This window comes from Rhamphochromis sp. 'chilingali' (assembly GCF_963969265.1).
Source record: "Rhamphochromis sp. 'chilingali' genome assembly, chromosome: 4".
Lineage (NCBI taxonomy): Eukaryota > Metazoa > Chordata > Actinopteri > Cichliformes > Cichlidae > Rhamphochromis > Rhamphochromis sp. 'chilingali'.
This window is the reverse complement of record NC_137948.1, coordinates 33,684,676-33,708,914: the sequence shown is the minus strand read 5'-3', so window position 1 is coordinate 33,708,914 and position 24,239 is coordinate 33,684,676. Positions and strand designations below refer to the sequence as shown.

The following is a 24,239-nucleotide window of genomic DNA, read 5'->3' as shown; positions in this document are numbered from 1 at the left end:
TCACCTGTGTGGCCTACTGGATTCTCTCCATGAGCAGCTTTGTTCAGCCTCTGACTTTTCTCATCCGGACGAAGCAGCTGCCCAAAATCAGCTGAGACTAAAACTGATGCAAGAGTGCAGAGCGGCTGATAACGTGATGGAAAAGCTGAGCTGCAACCTGCACAGTGATCAGCAATATTTAAAAATTCATTTTTAACCATAATACTAAGTTGTTGGTATTTTCTGCAGTTTAATAAAAATCTACTGGTAGCTGCTTTATGCCTTTAAATGCTTGAATGCAAACCTGACATTTTTCTCTCTCATGTCTTTGACTCAGGAACAGGAAGTAAATTTGTCAATAACCACGATGAGCGTCACTGGATGTACAACAAGTACAACAAAGACATATTGCATTGTTTTATTTTAGAACTCAAATATCCAAATTTGGCTTACAGACAAAAATGTAGTCATATACTCTGCAGAACACTTTAGGGCTCCGTGTGAGACGAGATTTCTAAAATCCAAATAGAAAACAAACGTTTTTTATTGTCAATCAATCGATCAATTTAACATTTGAGGATAGAGAAAATGAACCTGATTGATCTACCTAAACCTTAACACTGTTCAAATAAGAGGAATGATACACTCTGAGGTGTAGGCTCTAGGCTCCCATCAATACTTACATTTTTAAACAATGCTTCAGCAAATGTGAGTCTATTAGACACATGTTGGAATGTTTAGTTATGCAAAATCAAGCTATTTAAGGATTAAAGTGAAAACTGTAAGTGAACATGTTAAACACATTTAACAACATTAGCGTGTATTATTGCGTGTATTGTATTGTCTACAATGTTCAGTTTATCTATAGCCTGCAGTACACCAGGAGAGTGGTTATTAAGCTTTTTAGGAATGTAAACAATCATTTATAAAACAGCCATCAATGCAAAAATATATCTTCATTTCACTTTAACATTACTTTTTGAAAACATGTGTTAATGACACTGTGTCTCCTTTGTTTAACAACTTGTATATATCAGCATCTATTAAATAGACAAAACACAAACAATAATAATACTTCTGAAAACCTGACCCTTTGTTAAGTTATCCAAATCTGAACTGCTTGAAATCAGGAAGAACATTTCATGTCATTCTGTAAATGATACTTTCTCTCATCTTCTGTCAAAATGTACAACAAATAAAAACAAAAATTCTGTCATTGTGTGAAATTGTGTTTTCTGGGTTTTGAATGACACAATCCAAAGATCTGACATAATAATTGACAATAATTCAAAATGATTCTCGAGCTGGTCCTACAAAATGGACGGAGCAAAAAGAATTTGTAAAAGAATTTCTGTTTTATGCATAAATAGCACTTTTTTCTATCCTGGTTAAACATTTCATACAAATGTAAGCATTATGTACAGAGTAAAAAACAAAGCTGTCATGGCTTCAACACGACGTCTGTCAAAGAGGTTAGAAAAACAGCTTTTCAAGTATTCAAGTACCAGAAGGAAAATCCACACTGATGTGTCAAAACGTGCTGAAAGGAAATGTTACCAAGCTGCATATTTTACCTTTCATAGTGATATGAAATTACATTTTCCTTTAAGAACATCAAGCACTGCTGATTAGAAAACATTCACTGCTGCCCTCTGTGTATTTCCACCAAATAACAAAAACAAAACAAAACAAAACAAAACAAAACAAAACAAAACAAAACAAAACAAAACAGTGTTTTCAACCTGTTCAGGTATCAGGCAACATATGTGACTGAGCGCTAGACAAACTAGATTATTTTCTGTTTTAATTGTAAAAACATAAAATACTGAGACTCATTTGGTCTAAGATGGAAAGATGAATAAAGCTGATAACCAGCTATAGAAACCAGGACAAGTAAATAAAATAAGAGACTGTTTCTATGACTTGTCACTGTGCCACTGAGCAAGGTGTTGAACACTCAACTCCTCTGTGGCTTCCCAGCAACAAAACGGAAAGAGATGTTATTTTACCAGAGAACTCTCAGGTGGGATGGAGCGCTGTACACATGCAAAGTAGGAAAAAAAGATTGTTAATAATAATAGTTTGTAATAAGAAAAGCTTTAAAAGGATCTTGTGGCACAGTCATATAATTGAAAGCAAGTTGCCAGAACCTTAAACTTCCATGTAGACTTTTGTCAAAGCAAAAGCAAATGTGCACTGCACAACAAGGATCGTGCACGTTTTTATCCTTTAATATTAAGAGGTTAGAAAAACCCCAGTAAAACACAGCTGAAACAAAGAGTTGTGCGTGTGAACACTAAAACACTTTTCAGTAGCATTTGGCCACTCAAGTCACTCCGAGTGAGTCTGAAGCCTCACGTGGTGGCGATCTTTCCGTGCACACGGAAACGGTAAAGACACGTATACTCGACGTGACCCCAGTTACTGAGAACTCTCAGCTCCACGACTCTGTAAACCATGTCGCTCGGATTCTGTGTGAGGCGGAGAAGAAAAGAAAAGATAGGAAAGAAAGTTAAACAACAAAATCTAAGTGTAAGGGAGAGCATGCAACAAACACTTATGATTACTACACTTTATACAGAAGCAGAAGTAGTCTGCTCGTGCTCTGTAAATATAATGAGCGGTAAATATTAAGATGGACTCATTTGAACTCACAGGAATCTTAAACGTCTGCGTTGGCTCTCCATACTCATCGTAAGTGAACGTCCCCAGCAGTGTTCCTTCTTCTGTGTCGTTTTCCATCCCCTGGAAAGAGACAAATGGCACCTGGGTCAGATTTCAATATTAAAATTGGCTTTATGTCACTCTCAAAGGTTTTCTTTGAGACTTAATTCCATACAGTACTCCTATATTAGGTCCTACGGTTGATAAATGGCAGATTTAGATCATCCACATTTAAAAAATGACAAGTGAAATAATAAACAAGTCAAATTCATGAACTACAAATATCAGAAAAGTTACAATTTGTAGCTATCACATTGTGCCGAGGCTTTTTAATAGGAAGTGGAAGAAAATGAATGTAATAACTGGCAGGTATGCGTGTCTGTCAAGCAGAAAACTCTGCTGTGGGAAATTCAGTAAAAAACTGCAGCTGCTCAAGGTTACACTTGAAGCTGGCTCCTGTGCTAAAAAGCGCAAATTTACAGCACAATGGTACAAAGGTAGTTTTGCCCTGCAGCTACTTTCGGCCTTTACAACAAGTGTATGGAGTGTATTAACCTTTAACTGTAAAGGCTTAAACTTAGAGATGTGTGTGCTCTTTTGGTGCCTTTGGTGGATTTTTCATGGAATTATCTAAGCTGCACGGTTACTTTTACAAACAGCTGTGGTCCAGTTAAGGTGAGTAAAACAGTCTTAACAGTGTTAATCTCTACATGATCAATGGAATTTTTGTCTTCAAACACCTGAATAAATTTCCAGACAAAGCAAAACTGATACATATGAAAACTCGTATATGCAAACTGATATTTCTCTACTGTTTCAATTCATATTTCAGAAGATTTAATATCCATTTAAAAATAGATAAATAGATAAATAAAAAATATTTTTATGTCATGGTTCAGGCTGTACAAGGTTAAGATCCAGCTTGCAAACCATGCTTGCTAGCTTTCATCCATATACATTTAGTTCTGACACCAATAATGGAACATGGCAGAGGCAAAAATGCTAAAGCTTTAAAATCCAGTGTGTGCTGTCACCGTGGACAAATGCAGAGCGTGTGTTGTTACTTGAGTTATTGCTGGAAATGTGATCACATGTGTACTGTGTGCAGTTCAATCTGATGTTTTGGTTAATTTGTGTAAGCATGTGTACTTGAGAACCAGCATGACTTAGCAGCAGCTTTAAATGTCTCAACCACAAATGCTGCCTCTGAGGTATAATTTCACATCTTTACGTCTGACAGATATTGTAGTACATCTGTATATCCTAAAAAGTACGTGATGCTCTGGCTGAGGACAAACAGACCTGGTGGGTTCGCTCTTTCCTTACCACGAGTACCCTCCCTGCTCCCTCCATGTATCTATGTTTGAGCTGAGTCATTAAGACCCACGAGCTCACAAACTCTCATTAATGATGAACTGACTGCTGGCTACTGGTTATTTTCCTGCTTCATGTTGACTTGCAGGCAGCTTTTTCTTTTCTTTTTTTTTAAGCAAGCGCAGGCAGTCATGTGTCCCCACACTGTTTCTACACTGGAAGCACTCACATGGACTTCAAAGTCTTTGGGTGCTGAGTCAATTTGGCCAGTGGGAGAGTTGTAGCGTGGTAGGTGGTCCAGTGTCACATGAGTTATCCGTATGGGGTGGGACAAAGAGATCACAAGTGTTCCCTGGACACCATGAAACGCCCAGCATTTCCCTGGAAGCAGCACTGGGTAACCCTGGGGAGGAAGACAGCGGGAGATGTAGTTAGTAAAAATGAAAGGGCTAACAGTCTAAAGTGAAAAGCCCTGAGGGTAAAATGACAATGAGGGAACAGATAAGCAAACTGATGGTCATTGTACCTGAATGACAGTGCGCGGGCTTTCAGATGGATACCAAAGAGGGAAACCAAACAGGGTCACACATGCTGAACGAATACGGTACGTCTCTGAACACCTGGTACTGATCACACTGGCACCTATACACACACACACACACACACACACACACACACACACACACACACACACACACACACACACACACACACACACAGGGCAATAAGAGTTCTGAAATGTTTTTTTTAATCTTCTATATGTTATAGAGTGTAAGAATAAATGACAACAATCTTTGCTGATGACTGATGACAAGATGCATGAATGTCATTTAGAATAATTACAGAAGACAAATCAACAGGCAAATAAATTAAACAACCAATAACTCAATATTTAAAAAGTGTTTTTTTGGGTGCAAAAACAGCAAACACACACATGCACACACTGAATTTTAGCAAAAACAATTTGATCTTTATCCAAACATTCCTGACCTTGAGTCTCCAGGGCAAAGTCAGCCACTTTATCAGCCATGGGACGTCCACAGTCTGCGCAGCTTCCACTGCTGCTGAGCCTGATTGCATCCTGCTCCTTATTCACATTCACAAACAGAGTATACTATTAAGTATTGACAGGTGTAACAACTCATATCTAGCAGCATAAGCGCACACACACACACAGTTACTACTAGTTACCTTGATGCGGTCAGTGAGCCACTTCTCCATGGCATGTTGGAGCTCAGGTGTGAGGTGATTGTGTATAGGTGTGTTGGTAGGATCAGGGCAGGGGGCTGGAGGAGGCATCACCTGGATGGATGACAACTCCTGGGCCAACTGCAAGAGAAAAGACTATGCATAAAACCCAGGCAAAGTTCCAGACTGCATTCATTAAGCTTCGGTTGCTTTAAATATAGATAAGTTGAACCTATCAGGACTTTTACCTTATTATTCTGATCCTCTAAAGCTTGGATTCTGAGGGTGAGGCTGGCAGCAGCAGTGCTGCTGTCTGACTGATAATCTGCCATCCGGCTGCTCAACCTTGTGACCTGCTGCTCCAGATGCTGCCGACTGTCGGAGTCTGTGGTCTCAAGCTTGGCCTTCATATCGCGCATTTCCAGCTGGAGCCTCTCCTTCATCTGTTAGAAAAAACAAGTGAAGGAAAACATGACATGCTCATAGGTGAAGTGAGCTCATAGATACCAGGCTGTCTCTTTCATAAATTTTAGATCTCATGTTTTAAAGCCAGGTTTTTAAGTCATATATGTTCATCCTAAAAGCTAACCATGGTTACCCGTTTATCAGAAAGCCTTTTTGTTGTTTCTAAACCTTAAATCAAATTAAAATTTCTTTAAAATAAATTCTCTTCAAATCAGAAATTATGCCTTTGGGGAATTATTCAGCAACTGTACTTCCTGAGTGCTTGTAGGTTAGTAAACAAACCTCTGCATTTGCTCTAGATGTCAACCACTAGATGTCACTCTAGCATACCTGAGTTTTGACCCTGTTACTATTAGCCTGTGTTCCTTTCTGACATCCGTGGGCAGAAGCTCTACCACCCACAGGGTTAACCAGAAAGAGATTCTCTCACCTGGGAGAGAAGCAGCTCCTGCTTCATCTGCAGCTCCACCTGTAACAGATGCAACACATCACTTTCACCTCAAAATAGATCAACATGCAAGGTCTCAAAGTAACACCAATGCATTTCTTTTAGTTTTCCTTTGTTTTATTCTGATATGGTTAGACAGCTTAATTTTTGTTTGTGCATGTGCGTGTGTGGAGGGAGGGTGCAGACTTTTTTACTCCTGACTGCAAGGAAATGGTTTGTTACCAGAAGACGTTGCATCTTTTCATCTACTACAGCAGACACAATGGTAGGATCCTGTTTGAAAATACAAAAACAACAAACTATTACTGCAACAAAAAAGAACCCAAATTTTCATACAAACATATTAAGAGTCTCATAACAGCAAGCTTAATCAGAACAGCTATTACATTAAATATATTTTTGACCTTTAAAAATGCTTCAGAATTGACTGAGAGGTCCCTGAACCGGTGAACTTCTTGAAGGACTTACAACTAAGTCTCAACGTTTTGATCATAAACATCATAAATCCCATCCCTTGTTGACTCTGTTTAGCTGGTTAGAGAACAGTGGGGCTCCAAAGTGTAGCGCTTTACACATTTGCAGGTGGCTGCATTTGGGTTTGTGTCAGGACGGGTAACTGGTGCAAAATATCCTGTGAATCAAACATGTGGTGCTGCCTGCTGTCGCAACCCCTTGTGAATAAGAGAACAACCAAAGGTAGCTTGGTAAGAGAGAAATGACATTGATGAGAGTGTCGTTGTTCTCAAACTGTAACTCTTTTAACTGAGAATGTGATGCACTTATAAAGATTTATAAAGAAAATACAGTAAAAAGCACCTTTCAGCAGCTCTCTTATTTCCAATTCATCACCACCACAGCAGGTAGCTTTGCTGGCTGATTTTTGATCCGTCATGATCCCCCAAGGGATTTGTGTCTCCTCTCAGGATCAAACTGCTGATCTTTCACTTTCAATTTGTAAACCACCCACAGTGGAGAAAACAGACTCTGTGAACCTTTAAAAATCCACAAATGTGTGCTGGGAAAATACTACACTAGCAAATCTCAAGCTTGGGCCGCCATGATACCAGGTTACACTGAAGAAAACAACAATGATTGCTAACAGTCAAATTCATCTTTAACTCATTGTCTGCTTTTTTTTGGATAAATGAATAAAATTTAAAATACAAGTGCACGGATATAGTGAGACAGGACTATCAATTGCATATAAACAAACAACTACACAATGATTTATATCATTATTACCATTACTTAAACAATATCAAGATTTCATTTAAAAATATGTATTGTATTGGGAGCAAATGGCTGCCTCTGCCATCTGTTGGAGTTCTCTCGGTATTATTGGATTTGAACTTTACACCTTGAGACGACTGCTGCTGTGGTTTGGCATTGTTAAATAACCCCTCGTGCAGGCCTTGAAGATTTGAGCTTGAGCACTATTATAAAAGTTTGTCATTTATAATTAATCAATCTACTTAGTCACTCAGACAGTTAGATTGATCCAGCACCCATCAATCTAACCAGCAAGAAAAACAGTCAGTTGCAGAGCCCTACCACCACAGGTTTGGAATAGATGTTGTTGGGTTGGGCAGGAGGAGGAGTAGCAGGCACAACAGGCTGTGTCTGTGATGGGCTCTTTGTGACATTCATGCGGGTGATGAAAGAGGTGAGCAAGGGAAGGAACAACCAAAGACCTGGAGAAAACAGAAGGGATAGTTCCTGAACAACAGCACTCAGAAGCACACAAAGCAAGATCACCCAACTCTAATATTCAACAGTGAAAGCCTCTTGTAGTGACTGACATTTACAGTGACTCATACAGTCACAATGAGGTGGAGAAGGGAGTAAAACCCCACCACATGATGCAGGGAGCAGACTAAGCAGTGCTGCTTTGCAAGTCTAAGAACCCTCTGCGGCAGAACCTACCACGCCTACTTTTGAGGGGAAACCCCAAGCTCATAGAAGATTACTGTACTGTCTTCAGGAAAGTAGATCAAGCAGAAAATACAGCGGCTTTCTGAAAACACAGAATATATTCGATTTCGTTTATGTTACTTACATAAAAGTAAGATGAGGAGGAGGAGGAGGAGAGCCACACCACAAGCCTTCTTCATGCGACTGCTGATTAGAGAATTAGCTGCGGGGAAGAGAAGGAACGTTGATTTGCAGGGATTTTGATAAGCTAGAGCCAAATCACATGCAGCAACTAAGAAAAAGTATGTAGGATCTGTATATAATGCACAGGCACATGTAGATCCATACTGAGCTTCAGCTACAAGAAGTAACAATGATCATATACAAACACCATACCTAACGCTGCCACGTCATGTGTTTTTGCACATACTGTCGCACCGAGCATCAGGGCTGAGTCTGCCAAAAGAACAAACACGAACAAAGAGATTATTACATGGCAGCGCAAAGACACGCAAACACAAGCAAACTTCAACACTCACCGCTAAGGCTGTTGAAGGCACTTTTGATTCTGCTTCTGTATCCGGTATTGGGATCCCCAGTGTTAATGCTGACTCTACCAGTGCTGCAGGGGGCGGTCATGGGCTTCCTGTAAGTACCCTCAGAGGACGAGTACCCTGAGCTGTCCACGCCACTCTGACTCAGCTCCTTATGGCTGGGTCTAAACTGTAATCCTGGCCTGCTAGAGCTGCAGTGCCCTGCAGGAGAGCTGTTTCCTGGAGATGCTGGGTGGCAATGAGGGGGTGTCTGCCTCGGGGTTGATGATGATGATGGGGTCAGGGCAGGCCGCGGGGTGGCTGTGGATGGGGTGAAAGATACGGTCCTCATGACAGGTTGGCTCTCAATGGTTAATGGAGATGGGACTAAGAGCCAGATGAGAGAAAGAAGCAGAAAATGAGATAAATAAATTAGGTTCCTTACACCAATACTCCATCTGTGTCCATTATTACAAAGAGTAACTAAATAATTGACAGTCAGTAAAATACCGATAAGGGGTTAGAAGTAATCCAAAGCTTTGTTATAGGCAACAGTTTGGAAACTTTCTCTTTAACCTACTCTGAAAACGTTCAGATTGTGATATTATGTCATTACCACTTATGCACCGTCGCAGCATACTGACCTGGAGTGACAGGTGTGTCAGGGGCAGCGGAGCTAGTATTGCTGTTGGCTCTGCTGGAGGTACGGGAGGCGGGCTTGCGGGTCCCGGCCTTCTTCTTGAAAACCCTGAAGAAGAAAAAGTTGGTAAGAGAGAAAGGCAGGGTTACATTACAGACTGACAATCAGAATGTAGAAAAAAAGCTTCAAGCACAAGGGCACAGAAACCAGTAACTTACTTAACAGGGTTTTCACGGTAGGATATAGATATGTTGGTCACGCTGCTTGAGTCAGATTCTTCATCTGAATTATAGTAGCCACCAGAAACCAGGCGAGAACTTCTGCGAGACATGACTGAAACACACAGACAGGGAAAGATAGTAAGTCTCAATTTACTCAATATACATAACAGAGTTACTGAAATTGGATAATCCCTGTAATCAGCAGACCTAGTCAGAGCAGTGGAATAGGATTTTAGTGTGGTGTTTTGAAGTCCACAGCAAACACTGCTGCATTGTGTTTAGATTGCTTTCAGCTACTCTTAATACATAATCCTTAGGCCTACATAAAACTGCAGTTTTCACCTACAGTAACCTCATTTGCCAGCTTAATTTAGATAGAGTGAATACACCATCGCTAACCAAGAAATTGCCCACAATATAATTAGTAATATAATTAGTGATTGTGCCTCTTCTATATAACTTAATATGCTTGGCTTAAAAGTTAGAAATCATCTGCAAGAAAAAGATGAGAAAAGATAAACTGTGACTGTCAATGTACAGATACTGTGGAAGACTTTCAGTGTTATATGTGAAGGTGTAGAGTAAAGCACAATCAAACAGTTTCAAGAATTAAAGACAGTTTTAAATATGAAAGACATATAGAACAGTGATGTAGTAGGGGGCTAGTAGCTTTCCGCTAGGAGTCAGGTCCAATTCTGAGCCACTGAATTGGACCTCCCACAGAAGTCTGTGGTGTTGTTGCCCTTTGGAGCATTTTTAATTCAACTTTCTGACAAACAACTTGCTGCGTGGTAACCATCAAATAATCTTTACTCCAATACGCCTCTGGGCACAGCTTACTAATGAAGCTTGCTGATAAACTCACCCTCTTATTCAAATACACCCAATTCTAGCTCCAGAACACACAGAGACTGAATAGTAAGGCTGGGCCATATCATACCGTTCACAGTAATACCGGTATAATGTTGGGCAATGATAAGAAAATGAAATATCGCCATAGAATATGGGTAAAACGCATATGCGCAGTGCCTTTGTTTTCATACGCACATGGCGGAAAAAGCGTGCCGGTGACAGAGAATGAGAAGAGCAAAAGCGGATCGTTGAATAAAACGGATGAATCAGAATTGGTTTGTAAAAATGCTGCAACTTCACTGGTGTGGAACTGGTTTAGCTTTCGTCCATCAGATACACAACAAAGTACTATTTTTGGTAGCGCATGCTAGCGGGCCGCCGTTATTACCGTGGTGTTTGGAAAATACAGCACACTTAAAATCAATCCTTTGATTTTTCTGAAAATCGACAGAGCCCCTTATAATCCCGTGTGCCTTATGTATGAATTCTGGTTGTGTTTACTGACCTTGAAACGATTTTATGTGGTACACGGCGCTCGAAAATCTGTCAGACGTTTTAGTACGACTTTGCTAAGCTACGAACCCGCACCGCTTGATGGATTGTTGGAGCATTACGGCTATCGTAGGCAGGAGCCTCGCGGAGTGATATGTACTGTGCTTCAACATAATATTACCATATTGTGTGTGTATAACCTCTTTTTAAGTTTTGTGGATATTATACATGGTTATGCTGAGGATATGCCGGCCAATTTCCACTGGAAATGCCTTTTGGTTAAACTGTCAGCAAGGCATTTGCATTTGCACTGTTAAATTTTTATATAACTTTAATGCACATAAAAAACAGCTGCTTGTTTAAGTGAAAATACATTGATGGGTTTTTTTTTCACTAATAAAGTTGTGGAGTTGTAAAGTGTTTTGTCTAGTGTCAATTATATCGTCAGTTAGGGCTGCTCAATTAATCGAATTTTAATCACGATTACGATCTGGGCTTTCAACGATCATTAAAAATGACTGAGCCGATTATTAGCCCCTCCCTCATTTATCCGCGACACCTTAAAGGCCGGTCCGTGAAAATATTGTCGGGCATAAACCGGTCCGTGGCGCAAAAAAGGTTGGAGACCGCTGATTAAGAGGACCCGAGGGAAGCTCGGAAAGCTAAGCAGAAGTTATTTGGAGAGTGACTGCCGTTGGTTGAAAAGAGAGTTTAAAAAAAAACTTCAGTGGTGTTGCACACTATTTTATATTATTTTTTTAAAGTCATTGTTAACCCTTTAAAGCCGGTCAGAGCAGCATGCTCCGTTTTGCGTAACTATTTTTAAATCCCTGTAGAACCTGAACCGTGTAAGCTAGCGCAATAATTTGTTTTGCATATGAAACCGGAGGAGTTGTACTTACATCTTATGACATCAGCTTGTCCTCGGTCACGGTTTCGTTCCACATATAGCTTTGCAAAAATTGCATAAAAAGCGCTTGCAGCAACAAAAACATAATATTCCAGAAACACGCTTTGCCGTTCCTATCAGCTGTTCGTAACACTTCCCACAGTGAAATGATGCACATGCTGTTTTCTTTGCAAATTTGCATCATAGGATTGTTTTTTGTTTTTCCTGCAGTATATAAAAATTGCTGTATCTCCAAAATAAAACTATGAAGACACTCAAAATAAATTTCCTGTTGTTGTAAACTATTTTTGCAACTTTATTGTATTTAAAGTTTTGAGGGATAAACCTCTTAAATTTCTCCAAGTAGAAATATATGTAAACAAAACAAAAGCGATTTTCAATTTTTTTTGTAGTTTATTGCACTTTTTTGCAATTAATGTAGTTACTATGGACTTAATGCATACATATTAGTAAAATATGGGCTATAACAGTTGTATAGCAACTTGAAATGCTCCCACAAATGGCACTACAGCATGTAAAAAAAATAATATAAGCTCTGGTGGACTTGGTTCTATAGTAGGTCTTAAAGGGTTAAATAAATATCGTCAAATAATCGTGATCTCAATTTCAGTGAAAATAATCGTGATTATCATTTTTGCCATAATCGAGCAGCCCTATCGTCAGTTATATCGTTACCGCAAATTTTCAAATGTATATCGTGATAAATATTTTTGGTCATATCGCCCTGCTCTACTGAATACTATAATGCCAATTCAAATTCAAAATGGGACTTCACAAACCAGTGAATGACTGCAGTGGCTATTTCCATCTGCTATGTCTGAGCAATGTTTTCTTTCTTTTTTTTGCCTCGGTCACATTTTTTCATTTTCACATCAACTTTTCTCTCGTTCATTTCATAAATATCTCTACGGGGAGTCAAGAACTGGTGACCCCAGTAAGTCAAACTGGCAGCTCAATGCATCTTTTAGGACTTGCATGTTTCAGTAATGATATTTCCTGTAATCACATTAAATAAATAAGACCATATGTTCACCTTTAAGAATGTGGCATTATTATTACAATAAAACAGTAAAGCAGCAGCACAGTGAAACGCACAGTAGCAGTAATAGTGATGCGGTAGTTGTGGTAGAAGTAATATTAGTAGTATGTCACTGACAGATGCTCTTTTGGTTAATCTTGGTTGCCTGTAATCCAGCTAATCGGTCCTGCTGCACAAACACTCAACAGCACCAAGATTTACAGAGTAAATATAAACCCCCCAAAACACCATGAAGGCATTTGTACATGCAAAGCTTAAAAAACAAGGACATACACTTTCATTACGCTACAGTGCAGACACATTTACAGTATAGAATACATGATAGACAGACACACATGCACACACAGATGCATACCTTAACAGACCCCGCATACTTAAAGTTCAGAAAATCTTCAGAGACTATCACAGGTAGCGAGAAGGATCTGAACAGCTCTATGTTGTTACAAAACATCTATGAGGTTAACTTTCAGCACGGCAGGCATCGTAAAGATTATGTAACAAGCATCTTAAGCTAAGTGATCCCATTGGTCCACGATGTGCTCTTACAGTGCGGATAATTAGCAGCAGCTTTACCGCCTGACAGCTCCTGCAGCAAGTTTATTGTTACACATTCAATTCATTACAGAAACACAAAACACGAGCAGTGCTCTGACGATGGGGTCAAAACATTCAACTCCACATTAACCCTCTTTCCTGCTGCACATCACTGATAAGACCAAAAGAAGAGCACCAGTACATACCTGCAGCTACAGTTCCAGACAATCAGACAAAACGAGGCGTTCGACAGTAACAGGACGCTGAAAGTTAGAAATGCTAGCTGCACGGGGCGTTTCTCAGCTCAGTGACAAGTAGAGGCCCCCAGGAAATCCACCAGCCTTTAGATTCTCTCTGCGATCCTTTCTTTTAGCTTCTGACTGTTCTCATGAAAGCAGCCTTCCTGTCTTGGAAGTTTTAACGCAATCAGAGCTGACATCCAATAAAAGCCTTGATGTCATTAGCCGGGGATGCGATCACTGCAGACTTGTGCAACTGAAATGAGCGGCAGAAGATGACAAAAAGGGAAGCTGCGTCTGTGCATCTAACAGACAGGAAGCTGATGCACGAGGACACATGCGCGCCGAAACCCTCACTTTAAAAAAATGGGCGATTGCCTTGTTGTTGTTGTTTAATATAATTACTTACAAATCATGACCTTGCTTTACAAACAAACTTTGTCCAGCAAACATGCTCAACAACACCACACAAACTCTTTACATACTTTTTCTCTAGTTTTGTCACCCTCTGCTCGTCTGTTGATTCAAGACTCGAGGGGGTGAAAGACTGAAAGAGAGAAAAGAGTAAATATCAGCAGCCACACCGTTTTGATGTAAACAGCCAATAACAGCAACACTGTACTTGACGACGCCCTGCAGCCCCTGTGGTGGTTGCTACAGCCAGCCTGTTCTGTTTACTGTGAATAAGGAAAACACACCATCATACTGAAACTGCTCTGTTGCAGAGACAGCTACGTTTCCAATACATCTTTCCTATGAAGATGCATATTAAATCTGTTTATTTTTTGTAACTTGCACCTTCTTCTCTCTATCAAACAACCAGGCTGTTTAAATTTAAATTAGATGGAGGGGCTCTTGTAGCATGTGACAGGTAAGAGCTCTTTTTAAATCCCATCATGTCTAACAATCTAATCTGCAGATCCCATCATAAGAACAAAACAGAAAAACAAGGGTCATGTTTATTTAGACTAAACAGTGCAAGCAGCCTGGACCTGCTGCTGAGGAAACACACATTTACATTTCTTTCTTCTTAATACGTCAAGAGGCTTAAGCTAAGAGCGTAGAGAGGGGGAGTATTTTGAACTTAATTCCCCTAAAGCCTCCCGTACACTTTAAGTGGCATCTCAGTGGAGCCTAGCTCAGCACAATTCTCCTCCTGAACATCACCGACCCCCACCCCACACAGAGGACACTGCTGCACCAAGATGTCCCTCCTCTTTTGCTCATTCCACTGAAACACTGCAGCCGTGTTTGACTGCGTCCCACATTCTTGTGTAGGTTTACTTTCCTTATTTGGGGCTTGTCGTCCAGTCCGCTTGATCTAAAACCCAATTACATCTTACAATAGTCTGTTCATGCTGTAAACTGAGAGAGCTGTTTTTGTCCTGGAATGCCCGCGTGACTGATTTGAGGCCTTTCATTTAATTTCTAAGCATCTCACTTCTAAAGAGCTGCTGAGAAAACATGTTCTGCCTTGGTCACCCTTGCACTGCTCACAGGATCTGTCATTGAGGTCTGATTCCTCCATGAGAATGTGCAGTATGGAAAGCCAATAATGTACAAATGTGAGGATGACAACATCCCCCCCCCCCCCCCGTCAGAGACAGAGAAGCCTGATTCAGGTCCTGTGGGAATCAGGTGCAGAAAGACACAAAAGCGGCTTTTCATCAAGAATAGGCAGCACAAACTGCACAGCTCCCACAGAAATAAATCTGCCTCAATCATGAAGAAGGACAACAGTGACAAGTGCATCACATTCAGCCATTTAGTCCAAATGAAAGATGAAAAAGTGAAATGACAGAGTCTCCCAAACAGTGTGGAAATCCACCAGTTATCCATTTGTACTGTACTGGAATCATTTATAAACAGCTGTATAAAGAATTTGTTTTGGATGATTCGACACCAACAAAAATAATTCAAAAATGTCAGAATGTCAGAGTAAGAAATTCCCATATAAATATACTGACTCATATAATTAGTATAGTCTCTTAGAGTGTAAAACAAGTCAAAAGAAGCAGAAGAAGAAGAAAATTTACTGGAACAAAGCTCACACATCGCCTCGCCACAACATCGCCCTGCTCGGCTATGATGCCTGCTGTGCTACATGTAGTGGAGACAGTGGCGGTGGCATGAAGGGTTTGATATCAGTAAAGTCTGAATTACTTATATTTTTATAGTGTTCCTCGGGTCAACAGTGTTGTGGAAAACATAACACAGGATTTGATGATAGTAAGCAGGGCTCAACAATATGAGCATTTTTGCTTTCACAGTTTTATCTAAAAGAGACATCTGAGCAGTAAATTGAATTAAGCTCTGGGCTGTAAAAATATACCAGGGTCACCAAACATCTGGTTCAATAGATGAAAATGTGGTTTCCTGGATACGGCAAAACTATTACATCTGTGATAGGCCAGTATGTTGATTAAGCTGTAATAATCACACAAGCAAAAAACAAACAAAAAAACACTTTTGGTATGTGCTTCAGTTTTGGGATCATGGCACTGCATTTTCACTGCAGTTGGCTATTCCAGTTCTTCCTGTAAGATTAAGGCCAAAAAAAGCTGCTACTTTCCATTAAAACAGGTTCAGATACTATTCAAAACTAAGAATTATTATCAGGTTAGACACCCATTTGCGACAGCAATGATAGCAGCAGACTTGACACGGTACTACTGCAGACACACAGCCCCTCCCTCACTAACAGTTGAACCAGCTGACGTTCACAACACTAAACAACTCTTAAAGAGGAATTGAAGAGGCCAGTAAATCTCCTGTTACATCAACACAGAAGTATTAAACAGTTATTGTAAATGTTAACACACCCAGTGCCATACTTTTGGCATGACCTAGGAGAAATAATTACCCCTTTATAAAATATCAGTAACCTTTCACTTCACTAAGCCAATGTTTTAACCACTACGCTATGGAGACACTAATGACCCTTTTTTAAAATATCAAGTATTGTCTTGGGTGCAGGTATTTAGTTTGTCATAACAAGCCTACTGTTTATAAGAGAGAACTCTAAGCTAGTTAGTGGTTCATAATCAATAATCAGTGTGTTGCTTGAACTTTTTTTAGCTTCTGAAGAGGGCCAGGTCCAAAAAATTTTGAGAACCAAGTACACACACACACACACACACACACACACACACACACACACACACACACACACACACACACACACACACCAAACTTGTTTGTGTGTAAATGAAGGCATAAATGTTCAGTAAAAGTGGAAGTACTGTCCATCTTTCACAACCACTCCTGTTAGCATGCTAAGGCTGTCTATCAGCAGCTGATAACAGATGATTACAGATAAAGCCTCAAATGTCTGTTCCAGAAACCCAAGTATGCCGGCAAAAATAGACTTCTATATTTCAGTAACAGTATGACTCACAGGCTGTATAAAAGCGAGGAAATGTCATACCAAACTGAACTGTGCAAGCCAAATGGTTCAGGACCATTACAGCCCAAGCACAAGCACATGTAAAAACACATGTGAGCCCGTAAAGCTGACGGCAGGAATCTCTATTGGACAAAATCAAAGAGTGGAGATTGAGATGTAGCAGCATTATTTGCTCAGGGCTGGGCAAAGAGGGGCACTGTTTCACTGTCAGGACAGCGACAAAGAAGGAACGCTGACACGGCCTGTAACAACAAAGATGTAGAGGGTGAAAGGAAGAGTAAGAGCTGATGCAGACTGAGACAAAGACACTGAGACACAGGAGAGAAAAGAAGAGACAGAACAGGCAGAACAACAAAGATGAAAGCTTGGCTGGTGATGGAGAAGGTGTGAAATCACTTTTATGATTTCACACTTTTATGAATGACTGAAACAATTCAGAAAAAAGAAGAAGAAGAAGAAGAAGAAGAAGAAGAAAGTGTAGAAATGAAGGGAAAATGGTACGGTAAGAAGGAGTGGGGGAAGAAAGGAATGCCGAGAATTAGTCTTCATCAAACCAAACCAGCCTGGCACATGGTTTGTGGCTAACATTAGTACCGTGCCAGTGAAATATGACTCACTCACAGAGAGCGGATGAGTCATCAGTGTGCACTGCCTTCTAACAAAAGGACCACAATCTCTTTGTAAAGTTTAAGGGGAGAAAATAATTAAGCACAGTTTTTTAGCTAAGTTGCTACCTAACCAGGTCTGTTTACAACAATGTGACCCAGTTAATTAATGTTTATTCTCTCAGTGTCTCTCTAAATAGTCTGATGCATGAAAGAAACTTTATTGTCAGGGCTGCGAAGCTGTTTTACCATCCCTGCCCGAGACTCTCAGGCAGGCCCATCTGCTTTCTTCCAGCCTCACACAAAACTCATATATTTCAAGTAATGTGTTGAAACAATCTTTATTTTAAAGATCTTCTGAATTAATCTCCTTCCATTTCCATACTAATAATTCCAAATCAAGCCCTTGATTGCATAAAAAAAAAATCCCAATTTTAATTTTAACTGTAAAAAAAGTCTAACTTCCCTTACACTGAACAACAGCTGGATTACATGAACTGCGCTGATCCAAATTTGTCGAAATTAGGCTGCAGCCGTTTACAGAGTTTTCCTGCTGCCCTGTTTTTACTCGTGTCCAGTGCTGGATGACTTTTTTGGTTAAGCCGAATTATTGTTATCTCAGGATGGTGAGATGACCCCTGTTGTTCATAGTATTCCCAGAGTATTTAAATTTATTTAATAAAATATTAATATCTGGTGTCCCTGTATTAATTATTGATACAATGTTGCCAAAATCTCCCCCCATTTAATAGTAGCATTTATCTGTAATATAGACCGCTGCAGGAATGATGTGTTTTTCTAGCCCACCCTGATTTTTAACACATAATTGCAATCCCTAAAGTAAAAGACCAATGTTAGGTTAGAAAATTACTACATGACAGTTGTATGACTTCACTACGACCCTGTGCTCAATGTCTCCATGGTCCTTTGTTAGTGAACGCCTTTACAAAAACACTTAAGGCTTCAATATTCATGATTGTGTATTTATTGAAATACATCCTATAGATCAAGATATTGTATGTTTTGATCACAAAAGTTAAAAGCCTCTAAAAAAATTAAAATGTTAACTTCAGGCTAAGGAAACCAGAAGTAGAAAATGCTAACTCATTTTGAAGCATTCTTCTTAAACTCCAGCAGGAGACAACAGCTCTGAGAGTAAAAAGAAATAAGACTGTGGAAAAGTCTATGGTAAACATATCTCAAAGATGCAACCACAGTAAACACTACACGCATATACTAATGATCTCAATCTGCAGTTTGGGGGCTTTTTGAATACAACACGATATTCATTTTGTAAACTACACTCTAGTTAAAAGCGATTGAGGATGATGAAGCAGGGTGTGCTTTAAAGATTGAGGGGTTGCTACCCTAGCAGAGTGAATGGTCCCTTGATTGCTCTGTCGGATCAAGCCCTCACTAGTCACGTCTAACTTAATAGTGTTTACATCTACTTTTTTACATACAGTCTATGATCCTTACATGAAATAAACAAAAACAAAAAGAAAATTCCGCAGGGATGATTTATGCACTTCATTAGATTTTGCAATACCTAAACATACCTTTACAAAAATGAATAAATGAATGAATGAATAAATAAATAAATAAATAAACTGTGGTTACATATTGAAAGACAATAGTATGATACCGTAACGACAGACAAGCCCAGTAGTTTTTTTTCTTTCTGGTGTTGTGATGTGGTTGATGTGAGACAAAAGATAAACACCTGTTTAGCCAGTACATGTAACAATGCTTCCCTACACAACACACTTAATATGGCAATAAGGTTAAAACATGTTATTTACAGCAAAACAGTTATCGCCAGTTTGGCCAATTTTGCACTTGCCTTTCTTAGACACACCCTCTGAGGGCCTTAAATATTCCCTGCATGCCCTCCGTTGATCGAAGTACAGAAAAATAATTGCTTTTTGTGAAATTTAACCTTTTGTGCACCTGCACCAAGCTCAGTATGGCTAAAGTAGCCCTCAATGCCCAAGCTCATGTTATGTATTGCTGTGGACAAATAAGACTAAATGCTACGCAAGTAATATATGGCAACTAATAATAATAATAATAATAATAATAATAATAATAATAATAATAATAATAATAACAAAATGGTAATAAGACATAAACACTCCCACATAAAGTTGTTAAGTAGTGGTCTTATGGGGACTAGCAGAGCAGCCTATGCAGAAAAGTATGGCAGGTTAGTTAATCACCCATTACAACAAACCAGTTCCGCCTACATATGACACGCTGACATTTAACTTCGCTGTTTAACTACATTCATCGCTAAATTAACACACATTTCCAGCAGACAGCTAACCCCACATGCTTTCAGAGTGAGCAGGAGCTGCAGGCAGCTAATGTTGACAATAAACTGTAGTCGCTAAACTCAACGGGCAGCCAACGGACAAAAGCATCCTGAAGCGCAGCTGAGATGCAGGGAGACACGAAAAGTCCAAAATTCAACCTTAAGAAACTGAAAAAACACGAATTACCACTTGGATTCCTTAACCCCGTGCCCGTAACTTACCTCGTTAAACTGTTTAGTCCGTCGCAGATAAATAATAATAGTACAAAAAAAAAAAAAAACACGCCAACGAACAGCAAAGACGGTTAACCAGAAATATTAATCCGCACGGAGACTGAACTTAAACAAACATGCCCGTTTTGTTCAACTCTGTTCAGTTAGTCCCAAAATAGCAGCCTGGTTCATGACGAATTCCACAAGTAAAGTCTAAACCTAGATGGCATGACTGGGCTCAACAGACGCTTGCTGTGACAGCTCGGAGGTTTCACCGCAACAAATGTTGACAGCAGCGGAGTCAAGCTAGAGCGAAGAAGAGAAGCACTTCCGGTAAGGGTTTGCAAAATAGCGGTCGCCCAACGAAACAACGAAAATAAATGTAAATTCATTTTTTTTCTGCATATCTAACTTCCGAAAGAGAATATAAGTTTGACAGTGGGCTAAACATTAAAATCCATTTAAAGTGTGCTTTGAATAATAGACACCACATCCGTCTAGTTCTCTCAGAGTTGAGAGACATATTATTCTATGCATCCAGATTATCATTTGTTCTAAAATTAATAATAATTAACCCAAACTCGTGTTTCTTCCTTTTGTTGTTTCAATTATTTTTTAAAAAGAAAAATGGCAAGATTAAAGAGATATTTTGACCGGAAATTTGTTCAGAGAGTGCCTTTTTAAAGCTGTTTATTTATTTATTTTATTTTCTGTACACGACCGCAGCTATGATGCGGCACACTTTGAAACCGTTTCCGGTTTCGTTCCAGCGGTAGCAAACAACAGATACACGAATGGCTCCATCTAGCGGCGACAAGTGTGCTCCTTCGGGATTATTTTTCCATAAGCTGCTATTCAGAAATGCTGCCACACGGTGGCGCCAGTTCTCCGCGAGTAATTTACGTGCTGAGCAAGCCTGCCGCAAGTTAATGTCTCTGTTGCACCATCATCTTGCAGTTTGCAGCGTTTAGAACAGCATTTAAATCTATACTGTATCATGCATTATGCGTTTGAATTGAATATCAGACTGAAGACTGAAAGCTGAGTTTAAAGGAAAAGGACACATTGAATCCAGATTTCCACTTAAATGAGAACGTCAGACAAACTACTCATAAGCACACATGACTCTCTGTGAAATCTTTAATCTCCAAAATATTCTTTCATGTTTTATTACAGGTTATTTAAAAGCACACTAAACTCTTTGATTGCCTATCACAGTCAATTTATTTGTTTTGGTTAGGTGTGAGGGCAATTCAAACATTTGATAACACTTATCTATTATCCTATGTGTAATCTTGTATCACTGCATCTATTTCCCCTGCCTTAGTTAGAATAATACATTCCGCTTTATACCAATTCAGGTTAGAATGGCTGCTGGTATAGTTAGAAATGCTTACTGGATATGTGACACTAATTGGTACTAGTGCTCTTGATTTAATGATGCAACTTCTATTTTGTTCATTTCTTTTAAAATGTACACACAGAAGACTAAAAGACAATATGAGAGAAAAACTGCAGCTCCAGGAACAGGTAATGCAACCAGATCAAGGTCAAACTACTCAAAAAAATAGGCCATTTTTTGGATTTTTCTTTTTCTTTTTTCCCCCTCTGAGTGCAGTCTTCATCACACGTGACAGGCAAAAAGTCCCAAAAAACACAACAAAATGCTTTTAAGCGAAACCCTCAGGGCTCTGGTACTCTTTGCAATACTGCAAGGAGCCCAAAAATAAATCTAATCTGACCTTATCACTGGGCAGACCAGGTCCAGGCAGGGGAGGGAAGGTGGGAGAGGGATAATTCTTTATTCCAACAGTCACCTAAGGAAAAGTGACCAAAAAAAACCAACCTCTGAAATGCTACTGGTATGTCCGGATTGTTCCATATTTGATAAATAATTTCAGAAGGTCTGAAGACTATCAGGAGCACAGGCCCGACCCCTGACCCTTGAGCTCTGGCAGTTATGGCGCATGTTTACGCGTCTTGCATGGGTGCGCACGCGCGCGTGTATTTATGCCAGTTGAACCCATTGTCTCAGAGTGTGTTCTCATTATGCAGCAGTTTCCTTTGGCCGGGGTGAGAGAGCAGGAGAGACAGAGACATTGGAATACACTCAATCATCAGTCGCTCAACAATGAAGAGTCCATAAAAGTTGACAAGCCCATCACTCCTGAGGCCAGCCCCACTGACTTTAAACAAAACCTTTTTTATGCGCACGTTCATGTCTGGCATTTCCCTCTTTCCCTCAATACCCTACCCTACCACACACACACACACACACACACACACACACACACACTGCTTATCTACCAAGCTGGTGCCCCAGACACAACCACAGTACGCAAACAAACAGCTGACGTCATTGGCACACACACACACACACGCACGCACACACACACGCACACACACACACACATTTCACTCACTCTATTTCTGATTGCATTCCAACTCAGTGACTTCAGCCAGAAGTGTGTGTGTGTGTGTGTGTGTGTGTGTGTGTAGGGTGGGTTTGTTTTTGAGAGCACGAGAGTGATAGAGGGATGCCTATGAGAGAAAAGGGGGACATGATGGAGGGAAGATCTGGGAGGGGGTGTCACATGGGCAGAGCCAAAAAGGGAAAGAGAGAGTGAAATCTTTAAACAGACTTGGGGCCAGGTCCGGCCCTAACCAATCTGGCGCCCTAGGCAAGATTTTAGGTGGCGCACCCCTAAATCGGGAGTGTAGTGTATGTACTCACAAGAAACTGAATAGCTTTGTCTTTGACCTTTTTATTTTTATTAAAGAAAGCAAATTCACTATCAGAATAGTTAACAAGATAAAAAAATATATGAATAAATAAATGAATACAAAAAATAAAAAATGAATATATGAAATACAATAAATTTTACATACATAAACACAATAAAACGTGTCAACAAGTTGGATAAAATAAATTAAAAATACAATATAAATAAGGCAACAGGAACACCGCTTGATGCTGCTGCATCATGGCTGGGTTGTGCTGCTGATGCTGCATCACTGGTGGGTTGTGCTGCTGAAGTGGAGGCAGCAGCGGTAGATGTGGTAGATGGCCCAGGGGTGGGATTTAGAAACTTCAACAGTGCATCTGAAGAGAGGAGTATGTGACACCACTGAGTATTAAAGTCTAATAATAAAAACATATGATTCCAGGAATAAAATGAAATGATATAATATAAATGAAAAACCAAAGAGATATATGTATGATGTTAACTGATATGCAAATTAGATTAGATTCAATGTATTGTCATCATTACAGTGAAATGCTGAATAGCAGAATGCAAAGTAACAGTATAATATCATATGAGAATGTTATGTTATGATTATCTTTGACCGAATCACAGCAGTGCTCATATTAAAAAACAGCATTCCCTCTCATGTGATATTGCTTAATTAACATTAATGATGTGCACTTTAACAACTAGGCTTACAACTATAATATATACAGGGGTGGAAAAGTGACTATTACCTGCAGGGTAAACGTTAGCTAACCAGAAGGCAATAACAATGTAAACAAAAAACACCTGCTTAAAAGATGAATACAAATGAGGAATGGTGGGAAAGGTGGGAGTACTGTAATTACCTAACGTTACATTATTATTTTACATAACAATTTAGCCCCCTCCACAATATTAACTGACGTTAAAACAGTTAACTAGCTATTTATTGATTAGCAATTAGCGAATCATGTAACATTAGCTTAATGCTAAAAATTTAGGTTACTATCACATTCAGACAAATAATTTCATGTAGGCTAACGTTACCCACCTCTGTCTTTTTCTCGTTTCTCCTCCTCTTCTTTTCTCTTTTTTCTTCCCTGGGCACCTGACAGTTTTGGCCGTTTTGACATCTTGTGTTGATCTTTTGATGTGGTGACGTCCAAAAGGAACCATGATACGGGAAGGGAGGGGGCGCACCGTGCGGGGGGGGGGGGGGGGGGGGGGGGCGTAATGTTGTAACAAATAATATTTCTATTAAATAAGCTTTACTTTGCATTTTAATTAACGTGGGATTATTTTTTGTATTTAGAAATAATAGTACCAACTTTTTTTTTTTCTTCAACATTTGTGGCACTGGCGTGGCGCCCCCTGATGGACGGCGCCCTTAGCATTTGCCTATACGGCCTATGCCACGGGCCGGCCCTGCTTGGGGCACACCTATAGATGGTGACACACACACACACACACACACACACACACACACACACACACACACACACACACACACATACACACAGTCTGAGTCATCACCACAACT

General features: G+C 39.8%; 1 protein-coding gene across 3 annotated transcripts; it reads right to left on the bottom strand.

Annotated features, from left to right (window-relative positions):
• Positions 1–395: 395 nt before the first annotated feature.
• On the bottom strand, positions 396–20,252 carry sun2 (Sad1 and UNC84 domain containing 2). 3 transcript variants are annotated; one of them, XM_080879341.1, is made up of 17 exons: positions 19,977–20,252; positions 13,915–13,976; positions 9,361–9,475; positions 9,147–9,250; positions 8,509–8,889; positions 8,366–8,425; positions 8,115–8,192; positions 7,610–7,749; positions 6,281–6,331; positions 6,041–6,079; positions 5,394–5,588; positions 5,149–5,286; positions 4,948–5,044; positions 4,484–4,599; positions 4,187–4,360; positions 2,635–2,724; positions 396–2,450 (listed from the first exon to the last, which is right to left on the bottom strand). In XM_080879341.1, exons 3-17 carry the CDS (start codon positions 9,471–9,473, stop codon positions 2,334–2,336), a joined length of 1,893 nt encoding a protein of 630 aa, XP_080735467.1. In that variant the 5' UTR covers positions 9,474–9,475; positions 13,915–13,976; positions 19,977–20,252; the 3' UTR covers positions 396–2,333. The 3 variants fall into 3 exon arrangements, with proteins under 3 accessions (XP_080735467.1, XP_080735466.1, XP_080735465.1); XM_080879340.1 differs by lacking the exon at positions 13,915–13,976; XM_080879339.1 differs by lacking the exons at positions 13,915–13,976; positions 19,977–20,252 and adding an exon at positions 13,397–13,780.
• Between the last annotated feature and the right edge of the window lie 3,987 nt (positions 20,253–24,239).

Excerpts from the sequence above, each read along its gene's own strand:
- sun2 (XM_080879341.1), bottom strand. The coding sequence starts at position 9,473 with ATGTCTCGCAGAAGTTCTCGCCTGGTTTCTGGTGGCTACTATAATTCA. Across the intron at positions 4,361-4,483 it reads GCCCGCGCACTGTCATTCAG|GGTTACCCAGTGCTGCTTCC; the intron begins GTACAATGACCA and ends CTTCCTCCCCAG. Across the intron at positions 2,451-2,634 it reads CGCAGACGTTTAAGATTCCT|AATCCGAGCGACATGGTTTA; the intron begins GTGAGTTCAAAT and ends CGCCTCACACAG.